Genomic DNA, 26,436 nt, shown 5'->3' on the forward strand with positions numbered 1-26,436 from the left:
ACGGCCTGAAAACTTAAGAGTAATATGTTTATTTTCTGGAAGTGTATTAACAAGGACCTCTCCTTACAAAAAAAAAAGTTTCACAGATGCCTGCAGTGTTTAGAAACCAGGATACTAGCATTTCTCATGTATACAGGGATATGAATAAACTGGTTTCTCTGTGTGCATGTAAAAACAGTATCCACAATATGAACGAAAGAGGTGAGGCTCATGACCAAGATACTAAAGTCCATGTAAACACAGTCTAGGAATAGGGCTCATGTTGAGCAAAACTGCTGCCTGCACAACAATCACAGCAGGGCCCTAAAAAGCTCCATAGATGAGCCCTTGATGCATTTATATTGGAACTGCAGTATTAGCACTAGTGTCCTGGGTAACTTTTGCCTCCTGGACCTTACAACACTAAGCCTTGGAACAGACTATAAAAAGGTGCAGTTCTTAGCATGGCAGTACATTCTGACTTTACTGTCCTAGTCCACTGCCCACAAAATTTATATTACAAAAATATGTGCCCCTGGCCTGTCCACAACCCCCCCCCCACACACCTTTCAGAAAATGTGTGCTGAAACAAGCTGTTCTCAGATTTTCCCCTCATGATGTCATGTGGGGAGTAAGCACCACCCTCCAGGTTAGGTTGGCCCTCCCTGCTTGGAAGAAAATTCCACTCTCCTCTCCTGATCCTCCTCTCGGCTGGCAGCTGAGAGGAGGATCAGGAGAGCCACATCCATTTCCTGAGAGGGACGGGGTCGGAAAGCTCATTAACATTTAAAGCCACAGATACAGAAACAGCTCATTCTGAGCAGGGCTAAAACAGAGGGATTTTTAGACATGCAAAAATCCAATATTAGAGTGTTTTATCAGCAACAAACTTCACAGGCATGTTTTTGGGACCTCTGAGACCAATATAAACTCTTCTTAAAGGGGTAAAATATGTGACCTTTAAGAAGGGATTTACATTTTGAAACAGGCACAGCAACTAAAATGTGCGTTTTTTTGGTGCTTTGGTAAGTATCTGTGGGCATTTTAGTTTAAAATTAAAGGTTATTGTGTCTTAAATGTAGGATGGACCATGTCTTTGTGGGTCCCAGACAGCTTTACCCTTTTTACCCCTTATGGGTGGCCTTGACTGCCAACATGCATCAATTTGAACAGAGCAGATCAACACAAAAAGCACTAAGCACCTGGTAATTTTCAAATTAAAACACCAGGTACAGACTGTCGATTGTTTTTCTCATCACTAAATCAACATTACGTCAAAACAGGAAGGAAATCATCCCCAGACTGGCAAATTAGCATGCTGTTTGTTGTTCTCTTTACTGCTGTATAAATTGTACTGCGCCCCAGGACCCAGCAAACCAGGGTGCACACCATTGGTCAAGGTGAAACTATGGCATGGTAAAAGCGCTGTGAACCCTGAGGAAATCCCCTGTCAGAAAATTTTGACAACTTCCATTCATGGATATGTTGATAAAGTTTTGTGCAATTTAGACAGTTTGAAGGAGTTTACATGAAATTCTTGATTTTTAAAAACATCTCAGGACTTCTGTTTTTGTTGCCAAACCAAACAGGTTTTTAATACAGTTTAAATTTTGCTAGAATCATCAAAGTTTGTAATTCTGGTATTGTGACAATCATTTACAGAAAATAAATATCAAGATATAAATATATGGTGACAAAAAGAGATCTGAATGTTTATCCATATGGCCCAGCTCTACAGAGGCAGAGGAGGGGGCTGCAGAGAGTGCAGGAACAGCATCAGACATTATTAAATGAGCTGTGAGGACACATGCATCCTCTTATCTCCTTGTTCTCATGCCTGTTCATTAGTAACCGGGCAGGTCAGAGGCAGCGCTCTGGAACAACATTTTCCCATTGGGATCATAAGGAAGTCAGACAGGAGTGAAGTGAAGGCTCCAGTGCACGCAGAACCACAACGGTGAGGAAAGCAAAGACCTAAAGCCAAGTTCAGACCAAAGATTCACAACAAGATGACGTGAAAGTTAAAAGCTTGTCAGCTCATGTTGCTGCAACTGGAGACAATGTTGTGTTTCCATATCAACTACTCTCTGTGCGTCCACCTCAGCTTTCATGCCTGTCTTGTAGCTGCATACAACTTGTAGTGTATGATATGAATGAGGACATCGCCAAAAAAGGCAATAAAATGTTACATTAACCATGATTATTGGACATTAGGGAGTCATTTTGTACATGCACTCATGCATTATTCTTAATGCATAACAGAGTTTAACAGTGCATTTGACAGAATAAGCACCTTGAAGCTGTCTCCCAGCTCTAAGTTATGGTTTCAGACCACACTGGTGTAGCTGTGCAGCAATCATTTAAACCATCAATCTACTCAAAGCCCTTAGCAATGGCTGGCAACATTGCTGCTCTTAGCTCGGATATGGCTAAAGTATAGTGGCCGATTTACCAAAAAGCACTGAAAGTTTTTCATAAAGGAAAAGATGATTTTGTTTTCATTCTGCAAGCTAGTGTGCATAACTGCTGCTAGTGATGAAGTGATCCGCTCAGATGTAGCTGTAAAAAGGGGGCAGTTTTATCAGAATTGCGCCACAAGAGCTAAGAGCCACACTGTAGGCTTCTCTATGCAGAGAAGACTCTGGCTGGCCACGGCATCAGTTTTATCCACATTAAGCTCCACTGTTCAGAAGCTATGGAAGCATTTGCCTGTCAAGCAAAGGTTTGTCCAATCAGATTTTTTTTTGGAAAGTCCTGCCCTCCACAGACGCGTTCTATGGGAGCTATCCCATATGAATGTAAAATATACCCATGCAATGGAGATATGAAACAGTCTATCAGGTTAAGGGACTAAAGGCTTTTAAAAAAATGTTTGTTTGAAAAGAGATGAAGCTTTGGAGCGATCCATGGGTGCTTCAACTGAATACTCAGGGGGCTAATGTTGATTTATAAAGTGGCCGGAAATATCCCATCTTTTGTCAATTTCTCCTGGTTACCTATTGAGCTGTTTAGTTGAATAGAGGAACTGGTGGTGCCTCTAACAGAGCAAACCCTAACTACTGAAACTATATTTCCCAGAGGGAACAGCTGATGAAAAAAAATGTATTTTTTGGCAATTGGTGAGCTGATAACATTAATAAACATCTACTTTAGCTTATGATACTAACTGTAACGCAACTGATGTGCCCAACTGACTTCCTCTCTGGGCTTTGAGGTGTTGAAACACATGATTTTACATGATTTAATTGTCTACATGATTTAAAAACCAGACGATCGCGTTTTGAAAAACTCGAAGAACGGCCAGACACATTGGCTTTGAGCTGCAACTTCTCATTTCACACAGCTGTAACACTCTAAAACTGCCTGGTTTGTCTTGAATCTCATCTGAACTGGGCTTTAAGGCGACTTACATTTCTTATCCTAATTCACCTCCATAGACCATGAATCAGACAGTGGTGGTTTCTCCTCACTGTGCAGAGAAACATGGTTCAGAGAGAGTGAATGAAACAAACAGAGGTTCAAGGGGAAAAATAAGAATCCAAAAATATATATTTATGTTTATATTTATATATATTTATATATTTACGAGGTATGTATCCACAAAAAAGAAACACCCAAAATTTCAAAATAGGCAGTCTGCTTTTTTCTCCAAATGTGTCCTTACTTGCAATGCCTTAAGGAAATATTAATAGTAATATTAATTAAGAATTAAAAAAATAAAAGTGGGAACCGTCCAACAGCCCTGCTTGTGTGTCAAACCTCGTAGTCCGGTCCTCTGAGACCAGAATCTCCTCCAACAGGAGTCCAAAAAGCACCAAAACAATGGAGCTCTGTTGTCAAGCTGCTGCACTCCAAAAATAAAGGAATAAACAAAAAGATTGCAAATCACAACGCCCCAAAGGAAAATCACTTCATTGTTGAAAAGAAAAAAAAAAAAAAAAAAAAAAAAAAAGAAGACAACCCCTCCTAACCGTTGATTTCCCAACGACCATGGTCTCAGAGTCTCCGAGGTGGAGGACTGGAGTGAGCATAACTGTTGAGGTGGTGGTAGTCGGAGGTGGAAGGGAAGTGAAGGGAGGCCAGCCACAGGTCCGAAGAAAACAAAAGAAAAGGTGTCTTTGTGCAACAAAACAAGAAACAAAAGGACCAACAGCAGGAGTCCTCCCCACGATTGTTAGTGAGGCTGGCAGTTGAGGATCGCCGTCCTCCATCGTCACGCTAGGTACTGCTGCATCGCTGTCTTCGCCCTGAGAGTGAGAGTGAGAGAGACTATCAGTCCACAATAAGCTTCACAATTTATGAGCTTTAAATTCTTTTCAAAACAGTATTTTTGAAGAAAGATATGACTAAAACGTACTGAAGAAAAAGCATGATATTTAGACACTGCAGCGAAAGCTGCTGCAAGCTGCCAACACATTTGTACAACTTCGACAATGATCCAAAAATATATCAATATTGGCTTATTTTTATCAGAATAACCCAAAGTTAAAAAAAAAAAAAAAAAAAAAATATGTCATCATGACCTCTCCATCAAAACCAGATTTCCTTGATGGATTCGCAATCCAACTATGTGCCACTATGTGCAACCAACTGGGAAACTTCACAGACCAGGGGGAGAGCAATCATGCTCAGGCATGATATGAAGCAATCATGTCGAATGTGAAAACAGTCTTATGAATTGTTATTTCTGCCCACCTGTCGCTGAGGTTGGGGTCTGGGGCCTGGGTGAGTTTGTGCAGGATGTCCACAAAGCCCATCTCCCTCAGCTTGTCCTGACGCTCCTGAGAACCTGAAAACACAGAAAGAGGTGTAAAGAATTCAGTCAGACTTTGTGCTGAAAGAAACTTTTAAAATTTGGTTGTTTATAGCTCTAAAATGAGCTAATGAATACCACTATTATTAGAAAGACACGCTTAGTTTGTAACCTAGTAGTTGTTGCAACACTGCAGCAACAATCATTGGATAAGAAAATCCACAACACCAGTGCCGGCAACCATGTATGTTGACTTTGATCTTAGTAATAGTGACCATACAAGATCTTTTTGGTGCAATGATTACATCCTATAATCCGAGACTAAAAAAGCAATAAAACATACAGTGCTTAACAAATTTATTAGACCACCCTAACCCTAACCAAAGTAAGGTTTATGCCACAGCTGCCCTAAATTAACAGCATTAGTAATTACCAAAATCATTTTTTATGTTTCTGCAATGATTAATACACCAATATGTAGAAGCTCTTTAACCCAAATGATATTTTTGATGCTAAAATATAATTATTATTGTTATCCATGAATTGTCAAATTTACTGATTTACAAAAAAACTGAAAAAAATAGTAAAGGACATTCTTGATTAATATGTCAAATTATAGTTATTTACTTGCACTCCTGAACAGAAAAAATTGTTTTAGTGGTTGAATGTTATGCTTGATTAATTCTGACTTCTCAGAGAAGCCAGTGAGCCAGCTCAACTTTGGGTGAATTCAGTTTGAAGTCCCTCATTCCTGTTCAAAATGGTAGAACGTCGAGAGCTCACTGAAAATGAAAGAGTCAGCACTAAAGCACTTCATGATGCTGGATGGTCTCTGAGAAAAATATGACAGGTGGTCTAATAAATTTGTTAAACACTGTAGATGTAGTGGGCGTGCACCATCGCCAAAGCATAAACTATATGAAATGAGCTGAATAGGCAGCCATTCTCATCCATGACGATTCCCTCAGTGGAGCTGGTTGGTAAATTAAACTCTTGCTGAAGCCAGTCAGGAGAAGAGCATAAATATCTTTATCACCAAGAAAAGCGTCCAGTGTGGTTCTTTGCTTTTTTCAACTAAGAAATGTTGTCAAGTTCTAATCAAACTGCTGTCGTAGCTGCATCCATGCTTATCTCTACAGCCATCATCATTGTTTACAGGCTTGCAGTCTCCTCAGCTAAACCATGCATGTAACTACTCCTCTTTCTCCTAAAATAATGTTGATTGGCCAGGTCATTCTTGGACCACGAACAATCATTTCAGACTGAGGCTTTGTAAGACAAATCCACCTGATGACAGACAAGAAATCTGGGCAATCCAAGCTTTGCAAGGTAATATAAGGTCAATGACAAATGTTTAAACTCTGCTATTCTGCCTGTAAAAATCAAACAACGTTTACAGCCATTTCAACACCATTGAACAAAATAGATTCTTGGCCCCCAGTATGGTTTATTCTTTGATTCTATTATCAAAATTTGCAGGTATACTCCTGCACACTGTTTAAATTGTGCAAATTTAGCAATGTTGCATAATAGGTTCTCTGCAGTTTCTAATGGATTCATTTCTCTTATCCTTTTCATGAAATAAATGTAGTTTTTTCCCCTAATTTTGGTACTTTTCTATGCTATCTACAATTGAAATAACAGAGATAGATTAAAACACACTGTATTCAAAAAAGTACTGATATCAGAAAGTGTGCTTGCCTTGGTATGTTGGGGGAATTAGTGGCAACATGTGATTGTATTGGAACATCAGTATAAAAACCCTGACTTGGGATGTTCCAGCTGACTGTGAGTAACGTGCACCATGTGATAAGAATGATGAGAGCAGCTTGGCTTAAACTAAAGCCTCTGATTTATTCTTACTCAAAATTTCTGCTGGTGGCCTTTAAACTACTTAAATGCTTTTTGTAATGAAAATAAGAAAAGGTTTAGTTCAACATAAAGCTGCTGGGAGATGTGCATATGTACACACCACCCTGATCAACACAGATCTGCATTAACAGGAACACTTCCACACTCCTCCTCCTTTCCCTTTCTCTGAACCCGGCTTCTCTCTTCTCTTCCTTTCACACACGCCTGAGTGTTGTGTCTCTTACCGTCCTCCTCGTTCCAGATTAGGTTAGAGATGCAGAAGGTGGCAGCGAGCTGCAGTTTCACATTCGAATGCCCCTGAAGGAACAACAAGAGTCAGAACAATTACAGGCAAGGAAAAACAGCACAAAAGAAAGCTCAGAGCACATAAACCAGATGTCCTACTGCTTAAATAACAGCACAGAGTGTAGCCACTGATTTGTATGACATCGTCTGCTTTCTAACAGAACTCAGGACCGGTTTTAAATCCAGACAAAAGCAAAAAGGAGACACAAAGCTTCACCAGAACTAAACATTTATCTAAAAGAGAACAGGAATGAGCTACAGCAAATGTTATCAGTTGAAGTCTTACCATGTAGTATTTGATTTTTTGGAGCATGTCGTCATTGGTCATAATGAGTTCCTTTGCGGTGTTGCCGTCTGCGATGTTGGCGAGGATGCACAGCGTCTGGTAAGACAAATGTTGAAAGACAGTGTTGTTTTTGGTGTCTTGTTGCACCAGCTTTGCATACATTTGGTCCTAAGCTCTGGTATGACGCCACATTAAACTCTACATTAAAACAAGCTAGGATAAGTAATGTCATTAGCTCTGCACTCACACTAAACTCATGAAAATTTCCTAAATTTACCCAGGAGAGACACATGTGTAAGAAGCTAAATTATTCAGCTCTTCACTACAAACATAGCTGTGTAAAGATGGGGGACAATGCAACCCCCTTTCTATCTTGTCTTCAGAGAAGTAACTGGTTCTGCACTGCACATCTGAATACACAATATATTGTCATATACACAATATATGACATCTAGACAGTTTTCTTGCCTTCGAATTTAGTTACCAAAAGTCTTGCTGATTTATTTTCCAGCTCTGTAAAACCCAAAATGAACACAGGATGAAGACCAACATGGGCAGACAGACAGCTCATATCTGTAGAATGTTAAATCTGCTCTGCAATGCAGCAGCAGGATGAATTCTGCATGAAAACCATCAGTAATCATACAGCAGTCGAGGAGGATGCTCACCTGCTCTTTGACCTCTATACTGTGCTCTGCCTCCAGGATGAGGGTCACCGCCTGCATGATCTGCTTTCCATGAGAGCTCATGATCTGGTCGATGTGCTTGCGACATGAGAGAGGGGAGAATCAGTATGCATGCAGGATTTATGATATCTGTGCATTTATGTAAATTCAGGACATGTGGTGGCATTGAATTAAAATCCAGACAGAAGGTTAGGCAGCGTGAAGGGAGCGTTCAAGGTTACTGCAGAAACTTTTCTGCAACATGCCATTAAAGCCCTCATGGGACATCTGACCGCAGTACTGAACCACTAAAGAAGCAACCTGCAAACCAACACAGTCTATTTATAGACCCAAAAAGGGTTTTACTTTGTCCTGCAGGTGTTTTTTCTGTACACGCTACCATGTTTTTCATGAGATGGATATGGACAGAAATACTTGCTCTTTCACCGACTACTTTCTTTTTTAGAAATCACTGAATTTAACCATGTCATAGCAACATTATGTAGCTATTTTACTATAAAAAATATCCTTAAAATCTGTTTTAAGGTATGACTATAAGTAAGAAGCTCTTCTTTTATTCATGCTGCAGGTATGATCACCCAGGAGAAGTGCATCAAGCTTTACCGCTTCGATGCATCTTTACTTTTTTATAGAAAATGGACTAAAAGATGAAGAAGAGATTCTTTTTTTCTGATGATCAGACAAAAAAACTCAGCTTGCAACGTAGAGCATAAATGGGCCTTAGGGGTATTAAGTTCTGTACATGTATAATGCTTTATGTCTCTAGCCATATGTGCGTGTTTATGGCCTTTCTTACAGGGCGTGTTGACAGAAGATTTCGCAGTAAGCCGAGCGTCTTCATGAGCACGTTAGTGTCAGGGTCTGACAGCAGGCGGAACAACTGTTCTGTACCCAAACAGCGAACAATCTCCACCTTCACCTTCTGATCGGCCTGAAACGCCATGTTCTGAACAAACGAAGAAGAAAGAAAGAAAATCATTTTATTACAACATTTTCAGTCCTGAAAGGCACAGATCCAGGAAAATCTTTATTTTGAAGGGTTAAATACACTTGAGAGAACAGGGTACATAGCAAAGAGAACTTAAAGGTCTGTGTGGTTTTGTGGTGATTCTGACACTGATTCAGACAAAGGCTCATCTTATCCTTTTTTCTGTACTTTGACAGTTTTTTCTGACAAATTAATCTCCTCTTGCTCTCCTTTGACAGATCATCATATCTCTACCTGTGAATATTTGACAGGCTTTTCAAGTTTATGAGACATCCCAGATGTCATTTACAGAGCAACACTGTGTATTAATGCCCGAATCTATCTACCATGCTCGTAAAAATGCACTAAAATTAATGGAAATGATGATAAGATACTCCATGACTAGTCAGCTGTAGCTCTTTAATCTAAAGAATCCACATTTCAATACTGGGTATTTATTAGTTTTCTTAATTCTACGATAGATGCTCACATCCAATATCTTTAAATCTGCTCTCTGATGGTTTTTATCAGTTTTCTTAAGTCTTTAAAGAAACATCATTATTAAGTAAAATCTGTTTTATTGCAGATTGTAACTTCACAAGCATTTTAACTTTATAAAATGTTATTTTTACCATCAGGGCCCAGATCCCGTTGACCCTCAGAGCCGGACTGTCACTTTGTGTGAGACTGCATAGTAACTCAATCACCCCGGACTCCAGGATGGGCTGCAGAGACACAAACAAAAACACCCCCACATTAAACTAGCAGAATGTCTTCTTTTTCTTTTATTGATGAAAATTTCATCCCCATTTAGACAATGCATTAGCACAGATTTATATCTGTCTTCGGCATTCAGATAATATATTATATATTAATATTTTGTGTGGATGCTCCTAACTGTATATTGAAAAAATATTTGATACCTGATATGCTAAAGCTAACCATAAACAGGCCTGTGAGTGTTTGTACCTCTTTGCTGGGTGAGAACTCCAGCAGTAAATTGCATAGTGTAGAAGAAGCCATGACCAGAACTTCATCAGGAGCGTTCTGCAGCAGCTACAACCAAAAACACAGCACACTGCTCAGCATTTTTTTCATTTTCATGGTTAAGAGCTATACAAATGCAGCTTAAAACTGATATTTGATATTTTTGTTTTGATGGGTTTTCATCCTCAACAAACAGATGTACTCTGCTGTCAGCCTTCTGTAAAACTTTCAGCAGCTTCTACTGACCTTCATGAGAGGCTTCCACACCGCATGGTCATGGAAGCTGGTCCTCAGCTGCTGCACCGACCGCGAGAGACTGTGGAGACACCTGGAAAACAAAAACAGACAAAGAGGGAAGAGTTCACTTACTATTGCTCGGTATTCAGTCAGTGTAAATTTTCTGTTTCAGATTCTTTATCATATTTTAATCACCCTCAACAAGGGTGCACTTGCAGCTTAAATCAAATCATCTGATTCAGTCCCAGTCTGTTAAGTCGCAGACAGCTGGTTTCAGGATGTTGCAAGATAAATGTGAAGAACGGGAATATATATCTCATTTAGCTATAGATGCTAGTTATGTTGAAATCATTCTACGAATTTTGGAAAATGCTTTAAGTTTTAAAGATTGAAGTTTTCTCACAGAAACTTTGGCCAGTCCCGTCTCCTCCATCTTCTGCATATCATGCTTAAATGCACAACTGATGGAGGAGACAGGAGAGCTATCAGGCTGAAGTTTCCATGTGAAAGAAATAGGTGTAAACATTTCCAAGAAGCCGATTAATGTGAAAAAGAGAAGTAGAAATATCGTTTTTAAAAGGTTCTTGTTTATATCAGCTGCACAGCACTATATGAATTATTTCACGAGAAATTCAAGGCGGAAGGCAAAAAATTTTCAGCAGATATCTTTGTTATAACAAGTTAGCAAAGCCTTTTTGTGTTTATATATGCCGTGAAATGCCACCTACGATGGTGATGACATTAATCAGTGATCATAAATCAAACAGCCTGATGTTCAGTACTGTCCCTATTGTAGAGATACATTCATCACACTGTAACTTAAGAAGCAGTATAAATTGGCGGGTATGAAGAATGTCACAGAGTGGACAGCTGCAAATCACAACTCGCCTCGTGACAAATCTTTGGTGTGATCTGGGCTGAACTGGGTCTGACCACGAAAACAGTATCAGAGTTTCTCTTAATAAGCAGTTAGATGTGCTTAATGCCAGCATTAAATTCATACAGCACAACAGATAAACATCGCATACTGGCTGTTATCTGTCAAAAGGGTTGATATTAGTAGATACCAGTGTTAAATGGATAAATTTGTGCATCCCTTTGATTTTATAAGATGTGCAAAGGAGAGGGATGAAACCATCAAAAATTGGAAGTACATTCCTGCTCCAATATTATGATACTAAAACTCTACCAAACACATTTGTTCAGTGTAGATACCGCAGCGTACCTGACAGCCGCCAAACGGACTTTAATGCTGGATTCTGACAAACCGCTGACTATCCTGTCCATCATATTCTCCGTCTCTGTAATCTGATACAGACAAACACACAAAGAACATAGATCAGAAAATAAGTTAGTCTGAGCAAAATAATAAATGCAACAAAAATAGAAGTAAAGAAATTTAAAGGAGAGGTCACCTTCTTTCTGATATCTTCATCGTTAGAGCCCAGGGAGGCGTAAAGTTTGAAAGCAGCTTGCCTCAGCTCGTGTGCGTGCTTCAGGTCATAGTCCAGCTGCAGATGAATAAAAGAAAAAGTAAGGACATGACACATAATACCAACAAATGATGGAACTTTCTAAAAGTTCCTCCCATATAAGATGTTCTGATGCATTTAATGCATTAATTATTATTCTTATTGGCAGACAACAAAAGCTTCTACTAACTATATTCAGAAACACCGAAGGTTATTCAGTCAATGCTTATTATAACAGCATACCAACAGCGTCTGGAAGCTGTCTGGTAGAAATTATCATTCTAAAAAATAATCTTCTCTAAATGGCTCATAAAGAACATTAACTGGTTGTCATTTTAAGCAGTGTTAGTGTTGATATTTAAATGTCCTTTGGTACAACAAGTGTTGAATATTTTGCAAAAATATTTTGTACAAACATTCAAAGTCTCTGGAGAATAAAACTATTAGACTTGGACAAAGCTTCGGCATTTTCACAGTCCCACACTGACACTGGCATTTCTAGTTTTAGACTAAATTAAAGCCGTTGAATTTGCTACAAAAATGAATGCCATTTCTGCACAAAATGAGTGGTCGTCTGACATTTATTAAAATCTCAAAATTCAAATTCCACTGAAACTGTGGTGTATGACTAATTATCAACAAAACTATCTAAAGCCCCATAACCCTCAGCTGTACTTTTCTGCTAATTATCCAAGTTAATTGTTCTTCAGCTTCAGTAACTTATAGTTCTAAAATCAGACGAATGAGAAATTACCCCTCCTCTCAGGGTAACCCCATCAGGGTTCAGCTAACATTCATTTGGAAAATCTACACAAAGTTTTCAAACTTTCAAGCAGGTGAGAAATCAGACACGCTTCTTTTAGCACCGCGGTCCTCATTGTATAATTATGTATCAAAATGGCATTATTCTACTCTCTCTGTGTTTTACCAGGTTATCAACAAACATTGGCTCTCCACACAAGGCTTAACCTATTGGGATAACGGAATAACAAGTGAAACTTTTAAATACAGGGGTCTTTTATATGGAGGGGAAGCGATAATGTCCATGAGGTCCAGACCTCTGTCATTTTTTAAAAATGTTTTAGATGGGTGCAGATGGCCTAATGGTCAAGGTGTGCCCCATGTACGCGGGCGCCCTAAGTTCAAGTCAGGCCTGTGACAGACAAACAAAACAACATGCAGACATTGCCAAACTGTGGTGACACACTAATGTTGACAGTTGTGAAGTACAGACACACAGTCTATGAGTAGCTCTGTCCCCCTTCTCTGGTCCTTTTGTGTTTAGTTGAGGACTCTTTTCAATCAAACCTGCACTTTACAAGTTTTATACACTCAAAGGCATACCCCCGTTTCCTCTAAATGCACAATTAGGACCTAATACTTCAGGATGCATGCAGCAGGTGATGGTGGTGGTGTATGTCTAAGCATTTTATAGTGGTATACACATTTCTCATACACTGTTTCTACAATAACTTATTTAATATCTGGTAATTCCCTTACCCCTTATTCCTACTCCTATGTTTTTTACATTCATGTCTAAGGCTAGGGTCTCCTGATTTTTTAAGTGCAGGGGCTACATGGCCCTTCAAATGAGATTTTCTAGAGACACGCTCCAAACAGACTGTAAAGGGAAACCTCTGGAAATGTTCCACCAATCATCATCAGGATGTCTGCTTTAGATGTGTGCAAAAGCTAGCTGTTTCTTCATATATAAGACTTTAAACACAACAATCTAACATCACAATTTGATGATATTTCAGAGCTTTATGGCCCTTTTGGTTTTGAAAAAGCATTTTAAAATGCCACTCAAGGTAGAAATGTTTTTACTTAAATGATGTAAACATCAGGAACTTCATGGGTCGTCCCACTCAGTGCAGGGAAATTTCTTCACTACCCCTTGTGGCTCTGTCTCAAGAGGCAAAGGGTTTAAAATCAAGAGGTAGGAATCAAAGTCAGAAATGCGTCTGAGCCTTAAACTTACCCTTTTGATGTCAGTGATGGCCGACACAGAGCTTGGATATTTGAAGTAGTCTGCCAACATGGCCACCAGATGGTCTGTAGTGCTTGCGATCCTCTGCAGCTCCACATCGGGCTCCATCAGGTAGGCCAACGTTTCTGCACCCTCCACCCTCTCCTCTAGAAGGTGCTCTTTACTGCACATCCGCACGAGGCACGGCAGCGTCTAACAAAGAACATGGAAGTCATATACAGAGATTATTTAAAGAAGAGAAACTAACGTAAAGAAGGGTGAAAAGGTATCTCTGTAAGCAGTTACCTTTAGGACTATGCAGCTGTCATCTGTCCTGATGGCACCTGCTCGACACATGTACGTTAGACTGTAACGAGAGGAGAGGAAGTCACGCTTGAAGATAAAGTTTACAGGAAAAATATTGATTATTATGAATTAAAATGGTTTCACTTCACTAACCATTTGGCTGCTGTTAGCTGCATTTCGATGGGTTGATCCCTTTGCATCATTTTAACAAATACCTGAGAGAGCAGCTCGCCATCCACTAGCACTGCCAGAAAAACAAGGACAAACTAGGGTTTAAAAATTAACCTAAAAGAGGGGATGAAGAAGAAATAAAAAAGAATATCCTCACCATTCACCAGTGTCATGGAGACCTGAGTGTTCTCGTAGGCCAGGACTGAGAAACACTTTAATGCCTGCATCCGGACCTGCAGCAGCACAGTCAAGAGAGTGATTGAACAGAAATTAAACAGAGAACCTGTGGTGAAAGAAATCTAGTGAACAAATACGTTCACACTTACCTTATAAGAAGGGGAAATAAGTAGGGGAGCGATATTTTGGATGGCGCCATGGTTGAAAAGAACCGTCTGATGCTCAGGGGTCTGGAGATGACAAGCAAATGTGAATGAACCAATGCCTAGCTAAAACTATGATGGACTTCAGAGCATGTGAGCAGCAAAAACACCAACTAATACCTTACAACAGTGGGAGAAAATCTGCGTGATATACTCCTGGGTTCTCTGTGAGCGACTTAGTAGAGACATTAGATGAGGAATCACAGTGGGATCCTTCAAAACAAATCAGACACAAAATAATTTTAAAACAGGAAGTGACATCTACTCCTTTTCTCTCTAGCATAAAAAAGATGTTGACTGAGGTTCTGTGATTTGCTGATCTGCAGTATTATCTTTAATAAATATGTCACAACAAGCTATTTAATGTGCTTAGATTAAAATCTTCATAATTCAAAATGTTAGTATGAAACTCTGATTTTTAAAACAGACACCGTGGTCCTAAAATACATTATTGGTATTTGATTTTTAATTTATTCTTATGATTACAGCGCTGTTCAAGTGCTGGACTGCTACAGTAAATCTGGATTACAGGTTGCATCGGTATTCATAACAGTCTGTTTTAAGGCCCTCATCATGTCTGTTGGTACTTTTCCATGTGTGCTACTGGCTCAACTTGGTTGAGGGCATCTTTATTCTCCCTGTTATGGTATCACCTTAACTTAAGCGGGGTAATCAGGGCGGGGTCGGATGAAACTGCTGTGAAGCCATGCACAGCAACAATGGAGGACATCGAGGAGATATCCTACCTGGTTCTCAGTCTGTGAATTTTTGTCCCAGAGGAAACTATTGTTTTTCTTGGGACGGTTGCAAGCATTGAGACAAAACACCGCTCAAAAGTTCAGGAGAGTTTGGGAAGGTAAACAGCCAGAGATTGCGTGAACCGAAAATGTTGCATCATTGATGTAATTTTTTCAAGGATCACAGAAAATTTTGAAGGCTGTCTGTCCTTTTGACCAACTGGAATGAGGATGATCCCGTGTGCCAGCACAGTCACACAGACAGATGCACAGACCTTTTCTATTTCCCACACATGGCAAATGAAGGAGGTTGTCAAATCTATTAAAAAATAAACATTCCTGCCGCAGCCTGTGAGCTCAATCAATGACTTTGACACTGTAATTTTAGATCCAAGAAATAGTTGATGATTTATTTTGTTTACATCTGTGTGCAGCTCCAGCAAAAACTCAGAAACACAGAGGCTGAGCCATTATAGAGCTGTTTCCGAGAAAAATTGAGTTCTTTATGCAATTTCTCCTTTACAAAAAGAATAAGAGCCTTGTGCAGAATAAAAAAATGATGATGAGAACAGGAGGTGAATGCTCTGTGGTATTTATACAATTGCACAGCAAACTTTCCAGTGATCAGAGGTCTGAATAAAGCCTATATAAAGTCTATTATACTTTTTCATAATCATTATTAACATAGGATTTAAATAGGTCTGAGGCTGTCAGTTGTGCCACACCTTTGTAATCAGAGCCATCGCGCAGGTTGTGATTGTCACATCGAGTTGGCCTTTCTTGTTTCATTATTATAATTAATTAAATTGAATGCAGCGTTTGTAAGTCTGAATGTTAAACTAGAATGGACCGAAGGTACGTGGGTGTAGAGATCTTTTGATGCATATTGCTATAGAGATTTGAATTCCTTTTTAACCAGCAGATCCTTCGTTTCGTAAGGCTGAGTGTATTCTCGCTTCCTCTGATTATGTACCTTTTAGTGAATTTCCTCTGTTGCCATCAGGACATCGTTATGTTTTACCTGTTTGTAACCAATTTAAATTATTTATTCCCTCTGCAATCAGATTTTTAAATGCTCCTTAGGGTTTTATGTTTTTATATCTCTTACAGCCTTTTACCTTAAAAGACACTTTTAGTAGACTATTTGTCATCATTTCTTAGTCTCTTTACTAATTTGTCAGCCTAATTAATACCATCATTCTTTTTTAGGTCTTGCTGTGTATTTTAGCTTACACATATCACTGCCATCTGTGTCACTATGTTTTATCTCTGTTTTTTTGGACAAGGTGCACCAAACCAATTGAGGGATTAAACATGCATAACCTTAAAGATTGTTGCTTGTACAAAATAATTATCCTGAAATGGTGTTTAATTAGTTAAATGCTATTTATAAGATCACCTTAAATATCTTTTTATTCACAATATTAAAGAGAGAAAATTGAAACGACAGCTTGTAAAACAGTATGACAGAATTTTTGTGACCCTGTCTGTCAAAATGAAGGACAGCAAAAAAACAAAACTTGTGCAGCCTTTGTATACATCAGCAAAAAAGCTGCCAGGCATAGGGTTTTTACCCCCACGTTGGACATCCCACTCATGACACTTAAAGTGATGAAATTCTCTGACCAATCAGTGGTCAATGGTGTCTTGACGTCACAGTTTAATATTGGATCAGCTAAGTAGGATCTTTGTCAGAGGTGATGCAAAAAATACATACACCAGGTAAACTCACTTATAGAAAATTTCAAAAAGTGGGAAGTTTTAAGGGCAAGGCAAGCTGATACCACATAGTGGAAAAGCACCATTTTGAATCTAACAGAGAATACCAGAATCTGAGCCTGCTCTTTTTCTGAGTTTATGTGATAACATTTATTACAGATTGTTGCCACACAAAGAAAGATTGGTTGACTGAATGTGAAGCACATTATGTTGCCCTGTGTATGAAATGCGTTGTATAAATTAACTCGACTCACAGTGTAGAGCAGCTGCACAGGGGTGACCGGACTGATGAAGACCGTTCTGAGACATCGAAGACAAGCTTCAATGAAGATCAGGTCTGGACAGAGGAGACCTGTGGGGAAAAGCACAGGTGTTCTACAGGTCCTGGATTTTTTTATTCTCTGCTGTAAGCATTAGCATGAATCAGCATGTGTGCTTTGTGTGTGTATTCAACCTTGAAGAAGGGCAGGGATGATGTGACAGTCCACCAGGGACTTGATGTTGTTCTCAGTGCCCATGGCCAGGCTGCCCAGCACCACGGCACACTCTGTCCTCAGCTCCAGACTGGATGAGCTCTGCTGGAGCAGGTACAGTAACCTGAAACAATTAAACACACACAGTGAAACCACGGCTTCTCATTAACCCGGGAGGTGTAAAGTCAATAATGAGAACAAGGTTAACTTTAGTTTATAAGAGAAGTTTCCTTTTGTATGCACATTTAAAACCTGCTGATGATAAATTTACTCAGTGATGCAACACACTCCTCAGAGGCAGCAGAGACACCAAGCTCTATGACATAAAGATTCCCCCTCAGGACCTTTATGTACCAAGATGCAAGAACAGCCACGAACTATAGATGGAGTTGTCGTTACTGTGTTTACGAGAGGGAACCATATGAATGTCCCCCTTTATGATATTCATGACATTATGAGCCTACTTTTTCTAAAAGCATCACGTTCATGAGTTGTGCCATGTCTGATGTCTTCAGACGTGGCAGAGACCAAAGACTTCAGTTTTAGTCACATACAGAACTAGTCCACTAATGATAACAAAACATCAATATCCCAATCTTTTGGAGTCTATGTTGCGATTGCCTTCCAAATTGGTTAGCACTTAAACTGTACACAGCCTTTACACAACTTTACTACTTCACAAGTTCAACTTGACAGCTGCATCTGTCTTGCAATAAAGCTTGCAGGATCTGAAATTTTGAAGTAGAAAAAGTGGAAAAAGAAATGTGAGGCTGTAACTTTGGTCGGGTACTCACCTCGGCACGGCTCCGAGGACGATCAGATTGGCCTTTTGCTTGTTGTTTCCTATAACGGCATTCTTCATGTCACTAAAGAGAGACAAAGACACACAGATGAGGAATACTTTAGGTAAATGTAACAAATGTGCAGTGCTACCAATGATATCAGAAGATATCAGCCCATAAAACATGACATTACTCTTCCAAATTTTTGTCCTAGCTTTGTTTGTACCAGGGAACAAAATGTGCCATTAGGGGGATAAAAGTGCAGTCAGACTAAAAAAAGACTAAAAAATGAACACCACTGAAAAATTACACCAGAATAAAGGAAGAATGACGTGGCATACTGCAGGCTGAATATCAGATGTTGATGAGGCTACACTTGTGCAACAGCTGAGCAAAACTTATGTTTTATTAAAGATAAAGTTTTACTCAAGATGCATTTCACCAAGAGATACGGCAGCAACAAAAATATAAGTCCTAGACACACAGTATCGGGTCATTTCTTTGTTTCAATTATCAAATATTGCACACAAACTCCTAAACAATGTCTACATCGACAAAAACATTAAAAGAACATTGAGGCTGAAAAATTTTTCAATCCTCTTAAATACCACGTGTGTCAAAATGATCAAACTGTCACTACTTTAATGACTGGTAGCATCAGAAAGCCCAAAAAATTAACCAAAAGAGAGACAGCACTTTTAAAATTGCACCAATAAGTTGACACCAATTGGAAATGTGGTGGACTGAGCAAGGCACAAAAGTTTCCCTTGCCACTTTTCCAAGTCTTCCCAACATATTTGCATTATTTAGAGGACGTGCAGGAGATTATCTGCAGAATTTCATTATTAAAACAACAAATTGACTCATATATCGACATGTGTTGGTGAATTAAGTTATCAGTATTATGAATATGTCTGCTGATATATCTGTTATAAATTTCAGCAGTATGAGATGTGCATTTCAAAGAAACTTACATTTAAAAGTCACCAAAAAAAATCACAAATTCTAAGAGATGAACTGACATGTATGGTGCATCTGCATTTGTTACCTTCCTGCTAACACATTATTTTAATTGCCTTTAACAGGATATGAGATATGGCATTGCCTGGTGCTTGTGAATGACATTCCATTTTACTCGAATGCTCTGCATTAAACAGGTTGTTTAATTGATTATTTTTATAAAAATGTACAGTAAAATACATCATTTCTTGAGTGAAGAGACTGGAGGTTAGGTTCTTAGTTCAGATGTGTCACCACACATTACTGCTTTCTTCTTCTTTTGTCGTCTAATGGCAAACAGTTTTCAGATGCTCTAGAGCCACTCTCAGGTAGTAGTACTGCAATTAAACCAGGCACTGGTAAACAAATCAATGGGAAAATACCTATATTAAGATAATATTCACATTAGATCTTTATTTTAAAAAATGTGACTTAATATTTGAAAAATACTGCCAATCCATCCTTTGATTCACCTTCTAAGCCTCAAATATGTGGAGTTTTAGGCAAAAATGGTTGATATCTGCACTAAAATTGATAACTGCAAAAGTCTAATGCTGTTCATCCTTAGATGTGTTTTATTATAATATAAATGCTCCTGAAATAGTTCCGTATTTAGACTTTTATTTAAAATAGATTATATTGTGGTCATTATGCATGTTAGTGATAATAATAATTATAATTAGAATACTTGTAAATAAAATGTGCAACTGCAATTATACTGGATAATAATGCAATGAAGATAAAATACATAAATAGTGTCATGAGTCTACTGGTTGTTTGTCAAGGAAAATGCAGGGAGAAATTATAGTTTTGAAGAAAATATTTCTCAACTCATAACATACAAATATTAAATAGTATAAGAATACAAAACTTGAAGTTTTACAGAACTGCTGAAACTAATGATACTTTACAAAGCGTAATAGTTGAATTATAGTTACCTTAAAGGCGTTACTAGAGGGACTTTTAAACCTTTCAAGTACTACTTAATGTAAAAATAACTGCAGTCTTTTATGCATTTATATAGTCAGCCATTGCAATTATGATTCAGTTAATTAAACAGTACTACAGTAATCAATCTTTCAGTAAAGTGTTAACCTTACCATTTTTAACCCTCACATTGATATAGGCTAAACAAGACTGCCTTGCCCTAAATCTTCTCTAAAATATATCAATGCATTTTAAAAACAGGACATATTTCCCAGCCCTGAGTGAGATCAGAGGTTCTAAAAACAACAGGCACACAGCAAGTTTTTACATCAAGCAGCTGTACCACATGAATGAGCCTGTTCATCTGTATTCTCTCATTCTGTTTTCACCCTACTGTTTCCTTTGCTCTGTAACTGCTCAGCTGATATCAGATGGCAGGTGAGAGAAGCTAGTGGAAAAGTACAGCCGGAGCAGGCAGTCAAGTCAGTCAGGTGGAGCGGTACAAGCCGTAACCAGAGCTAGACTCCTCCGAGGTTAAAAATAACGATGAAATAGTCCGAGTACAGGTCACATCAGTGAGACACGGGTGAGAGTCAGAGTGTGAGGGAGAGATATTAAGTCACACCGGCGAGTGAAATACATTTCAAATTAGGCTGTCACATGAAAGCCTGAGCATGTAAACACAGGGACCATGCACACTCAACAACATCAGGAATAATAATCAACTATCAATGACAACAACATTTTAGTAGGTATAGTTTTAGATGTTATTTATGATTGCATTTTAAAATCTTTGTATTCTATAGCTATGCTAACCTTTCATCTTAAAAAATAACACACTACACTTGAAGAGAAGGTCACCAGTCAACCAGACTGAACATAACTGAGCAACAAAAAGAATACTGCCATGTAAATGTTATCAGAGAAGAAAGCATACATACATATAAAGTATAGCTTCATTGCAGCAAGAAGGAATGGACATGATGTGCCCAAATAAGCTTTATGACCTGAGACTCTTGCAATACTAAGAAGTTCATTTTGATATTTGCCATTCTAATCAGAGCCGTACAGTTTGGAAATATGGTATGATCATACAGGACAATATTGTGATTTGCGATTGCAATTACAATAAAATCCACCAGTGAAATAAGGCTACTAACTTGGTTATCGAGGAAAATGCAGAGAGTCAAAACACACAAATACAAAGTATAAAAAAAACATTATGTTTTTACATGTGTGCTTTCAAAATAGCTTAATATTTTCCAAAAATAATGTTTTTTTTTCTGTTTTGGACCATAATGGTATTTCTACAAAGGTCAATAGCTGCACTACTGGAAACGTACAGGCCTTTCTGCAGGCATTTTTGTAAACCTTTCAAGTACCACTAAGATAACTGCAGCCTTTGATGTGGTTATGTAACTGCACAGTCTAGCAGTACAATTGCAACTGCAATGAGTTTAATTGTGCGGCACGAATTGTGATGTACAACAACTGTAATGAACAAAAATGTAAGGACTTGATCAAGGACTGGTCCCAGCTAAAAGCCAATGGGGTCCTAACAATGGCAAAGTTTGGGAAGTCCTGTTCTATAGAATAAGCTATCAGCGTGACATTCAAATTAAATGCTTTGATTTGCAAATTTATTCAAATAACTGAGGAATAAAATACACAAACACCACCTGCAAGAGTCTGGACATTTCAGCAAAGAAACTTCCCTAACACTTCAGAAAAGACAGAGAAGTCTGGTATAACCAACAGTGCTGAATCACAGTTGCTGAATAAAGTCCACCTTCTTCTAGGAAGCAGCCTGCTCTAACAGCAGGAATATCTGCTCCGCAAAATGTAATCCTGAAAGGACAGGCTGTTATCTGCTGCAAAGGGACTCATTCCAACTCCTACTCTGTCTTAGTAAAGAGAATACAACATACTGTACACACAGTGAGTGCTGATAGACTTACATGACGCCCTGCAGTACTTTCTGTGGGTCGGGGTCAAACAGTCTGTCAACATAATGGCGACTCGTGGCAGTGACTTCCTAAATGAGGACACAGATACGAGAATGGTTAGCGATAAAATTAAATGTCATACATTTTTCTACCTTGATAAACCAGCTCAGTTTCACTCTGCACTAAAGAAAAACATAGAGGGTAAAGAACTTGACCTACATAACATGTTCATTTACATAATTCAGTGTAGGTCTGCACTGTAAATCATGATTTCATCATTATTGCAATATGAGCTTTCAGAATGAACACACTGTAAACGGGGACGCACCAACTCATTGGTTTAGAATCGGGATCAGCTGATCAGCTGATGTTGACCAATTAAATACATTGGCATCTACCCTAATTTTCACAAAAGGTACATCTGTAACGGCAAAGGTCTTAATATATCAAATGAGAGAAAAAACATCATACAAATAAGCAGCGCCCATGTTAATTGCTAATACCACTTTCATGCAGTGAGATGAAGCACAAGTCAGCAAACAGCTACCCTGAGAGGGATTGTTGCAATTTTATCAATTAAAAAAGGATTGGTTTATCATGAAACTGTAAGAGAAATATTGCAAACAGCTACAGTTAATATGAGTTTGTAATAAATTCCACACTTCTACTTCTTACTGAAACCATTAGATCAAAAATAGACTTAGAAGTCTGGAATAAATAATGATCATTAGATTCAAATATTAATTGCTGATAAAAGTCTATAGAAACTATAGAAACTGGCTACATTTCTCTGTAATAACTAACTGTATTTCTTCATATCACCACATCTGTTGTGGAAAGAGAAGAATATCTTCATAATACTTTTTGCCATTGTTATTCAGCCCTAATTTAATAATAAAATATAAAACTAAGAATCTGAGGCAACAAAACTGAGGCTTTTACAAAGCTATCAGTGGATTATCAAGGTCACTTCTTTCCAACACAACGACACAACAGTGCAAAAGAAATGCAATTTTAAGATAAGGGATTCTGAACTGAACTACAATTACTGCTTCTTTAATAACCCACTGATAGTCATGCATACAAATGCATTCAGCAGCGTCCATGGCAGGGTCCTTTAAAGCTGTCATTGGCACCCACTGGCTACATGTGACACCCAGAAACTTTGTTTATATCATGGATAGCTTTGACCAGAACTTTCCACATGACCCCAGGGGTGACAAACCTCACCCAACTAATGGCACTCCGCTACTGTTGGTTTCTAGTGTCTGCAGCCTGCTGAAGAGGTGTTCAGCAAATTTTGTCTGTACCTGCAAAAGCCTGTTCCTCAGAACAGTGTGTCGCTCATTATTGAACAGGGTTGTCATGATACTGGAGTTTTCAGCCTCAATATAATACCAGTACCAGTAAAATTCAAACATATCGATACAGCAGTGAATTTAAAAAAAAGTTTGGGCAATCAATATTAGGTAAATTCTTGTTGTCAGTGATCATCAATTGCAATTAAATGTGAACTTACATTTGTACCATTTTGGTAGCAAAATATTGCCAAAGCGCGCAATGTGCAGAAATGTTCCTGCACTGTATTGTTTTGAAACCCATGGTATCCAAAAGTATCAATGTTTTGGAAAATCTGGACAACTTGTAACATCATATACATTATAAAAATATAATTTATTTATGTTTTGTGACCAGAATTTACTGGTAAACTTGTACACTCTGTCTTAAATTGTTAAAATACCAAAACATTTTAAATACGACTCGTGACACAATTTGAAACTTTTCAATACCATGTAGTTAAAACGACAACCTGTAATTTTCAACAAAGGCATCATCAATATATAAAGTAATTCATAGTGTTTTAAAATGGAAAAGCAGATTGTTCATACCATTATGAACATTAAAAACATGGCACTGAGCAAAAATAATAACATATTAGAATATGGTAGGGCTGCACTACTTGTCACTGTTTTTTAGGAATCCCAAATTAGCCTTCAAATATTTTCAAATCGCAGGAGATGAAATGTCTTTTTAAGGTGGAATTTGTCAAAGATCAAGTAACACTATCATTTAAATATTTGACAGCAGATGTTTCAGTGCACATTTTATATACTAATGTAAGAATAAATTATTGTTATTGGTGCAGAATTTGCAAAAAATATATACAAATCAAATTAATCATGTTTATAGTCTTTCAATTATCATTTACGTTTTTTCAATTAAAATGAATAAAAGCATGTAAAAATGTCACTCTTACATAGCGCACATACCAAATGGAGTGTGATTTAAAATAATTGCAATTCATTTTTTTTCAAAATTGTTCAGCCCTGGATTATAATATCAAAAGAAATACATTACTGAACACAAATTATATTTGGGCACAGACTGCCTAGTGGCCAGGTTGCACCCCATGTATGAGGGGTCCTGGTTCAGGCATAAAAAACCCTCAACCACCAAGTAATATATGTTAAGTCTTGTACACTTTCTGAAAAAGGCCCAGTATTTAAAGTTTTTTATTATTTTTATGCTTATTTTTGATTCACTAATTTGACACTCTTTTTGTAATTTTTGATGATTTACTGCATGTAAATATGCTTAAACCTTTTAAAGTATTTTACTACATAACCCTATTGTATTAAAATATCCTCAAACTAGGCAGTTGATCATTAGTAAAAACCTAAGCATTCTACAAATAGACAGTGTCATAAAAACTAAATATAATCAAATTATATAAATTTCAAAAAAGGTGCTGCAGCAGAGGTATAAATCAGTCAAAAAGCCCAAACTCCAGCAAAGGCTGAGCAACTAATCAAAATATATCTGTTAACCTAAAGATGCATGTTAAAATACCTTTTGTTTTGCAGCAGAATTGTTATGTTCTCCACATCATGCAACATTCACATGTCATTTTTAAAGAATATTTTGCAAAAATCCTTCTTTCCTAATATTTCTGTTTTCTGAGATAGTGATTTAACAAGGAATTATTATTTTAAGTTTCTCTTGTTATGTACTTTTGAACAAACGCAAGCATTTAGTCAATCTATGTTATGAACAATACAATATCAGATGGATCAAAAAATAAACTGCTCTTTCATATAGGTAAGGCTATAAGTTAGGATGAAGTCAGATGATGCATAAATCTATTAGAAGGTTCAATTCTAATTTTTCTACTTCAATCACATAAGCAAACTGAAAACGTTTCAAATTGTTTTTTGCTCATATTGCAGATGCAGTGTGAGATGTTGGAGGGAATGATCATTTGGTGTCATTCTCATCTTAAGAAAAAAAATATATAAAAACCAGACAAAACGCATTTTATCAAACTATTCAACAAAAAAACTGATGCTTGGATGTTTGCATGTGTAGAGGTCAACATCTTCCGCAACAAAAATGTATTGAACCGGTATTTCACAGACATTTCAGGTCAAAAAATGTTGCAGCATCTGTGATTTGAAAATTGCTGTAGGCTATATTGCGAGTGAGTCTAAATTTCTCTAACTTCCCGGGCTTAACCCTAACTCTTACACACTGTCTAAATAGTTTTGCTAAGCTATGTGCAGGATTTTACTAGTATTTTTTGATATCTGAAAACGTGAAATTGTCCAACAATGGGTACCGAGGACTTCTATTTTTTTGTTGCCGAGGCATAGAAGCAGGTATCGATGAGGTTTGATTTTTGCTTGAATTGTACCTAAGTTTTAAAACCCGGTATCAGGACAACCCCAAAGAGGGCACAGAGTTACTTTAGCTTTGCTAGCTTCTCACCAGTGTTAACAGTAAGCTAACGTTACTTTAAGCCCGTAACTCAAGCTAGCTTAACAACGTAAAGTCTGCTGTTGCACTTAGCACGCTAAAAATGCCGGACTGTGGCAATGATGTACTTTTAGAGCGACTTATTTACTTGTAGGCATGATGCATTGTTTTAAATGTGCTAGGCTATTTTGTAAGTGAACAGTGGTGACAGAACTTTCACTCTTAGCAATTAGCTGCTAACTCATCCCGACTGACACTGACAGCTATTTTGGTTGTTTGATTCCTATTCTTTAAAAGCCCGACAGAGCGAACGGGCACCAAGTAGCACGCATCCAGTCGTATATATAGAACATCCCCGCCCGTCCGGACGAGGTTGACATATAAAACAGTCTCGTCATCAGCTACGTAGGCGTACCGCTACAGTGCTACATGTTGCAAAGCCTTTAAGTTAGCTTGCTGGCTAACATAGGACATAAACCCTTAGCAGTTTGACAGCTCTTAGCTTCTCCGTATGACTTATCAAATGATGCTAACCCCTCGCTTTAGAGGTTTGGACACTGTAAATGTGAGAATGCTACTTGAAACTATGAGAGTGACACTCACAGATAGCACACTGATGCGGAGAGGGGCCTCCAACAAGCACGCCATCTCTCTTCCCCTGATCGAGCGCCCCAATCGGCGCAGCACTTTGCGGACACTCCGCCCCCCAGAGCAGCTGTGAGCGGCTTTTAAAAAGTAACTGCAGCTTAA

At 38.2% G+C, this 26,436-nt stretch overlaps 1 protein-coding gene across 1 annotated transcript; it reads right to left on the reverse strand.

Annotated features, from left to right (window-relative positions):
• Positions 1-851: 851 nt before the first annotated feature.
• armc8 (armadillo repeat containing 8) lies at positions 852-26,420 on the reverse strand. The gene is made up of 22 exons (XM_041806748.1): positions 26,290-26,420; positions 21,946-22,022; positions 18,074-18,145; positions 17,261-17,403; positions 17,061-17,158; positions 14,471-14,563; positions 14,297-14,377; positions 14,128-14,203; positions 13,953-14,043; positions 13,800-13,860; positions 13,506-13,706; positions 11,468-11,563; positions 11,278-11,360; positions 10,062-10,143; positions 9,798-9,884; positions 9,461-9,553; positions 8,658-8,807; positions 7,844-7,939; positions 7,176-7,271; positions 6,829-6,901; positions 4,675-4,768; positions 852-4,226 (listed from the first exon to the last, which is right to left on the reverse strand). The coding sequence occupies exons 1-22, from the start codon at positions 26,332-26,334 to the stop codon at positions 4,193-4,195; spliced, it is 2,022 nt and encodes a 673-aa protein (XP_041662682.1). The 5' UTR covers positions 26,335-26,420; the 3' UTR covers positions 852-4,192.
• Between the last annotated feature and the right edge of the window lie 16 nt (positions 26,421-26,436).

This window comes from Cheilinus undulatus, linkage group 15, assembly GCF_018320785.1.
Source record: "Cheilinus undulatus linkage group 15, ASM1832078v1, whole genome shotgun sequence".
In the NCBI taxonomy this organism is placed as follows: Eukaryota; Metazoa; Chordata; class Actinopteri; order Labriformes; family Labridae; genus Cheilinus; species Cheilinus undulatus.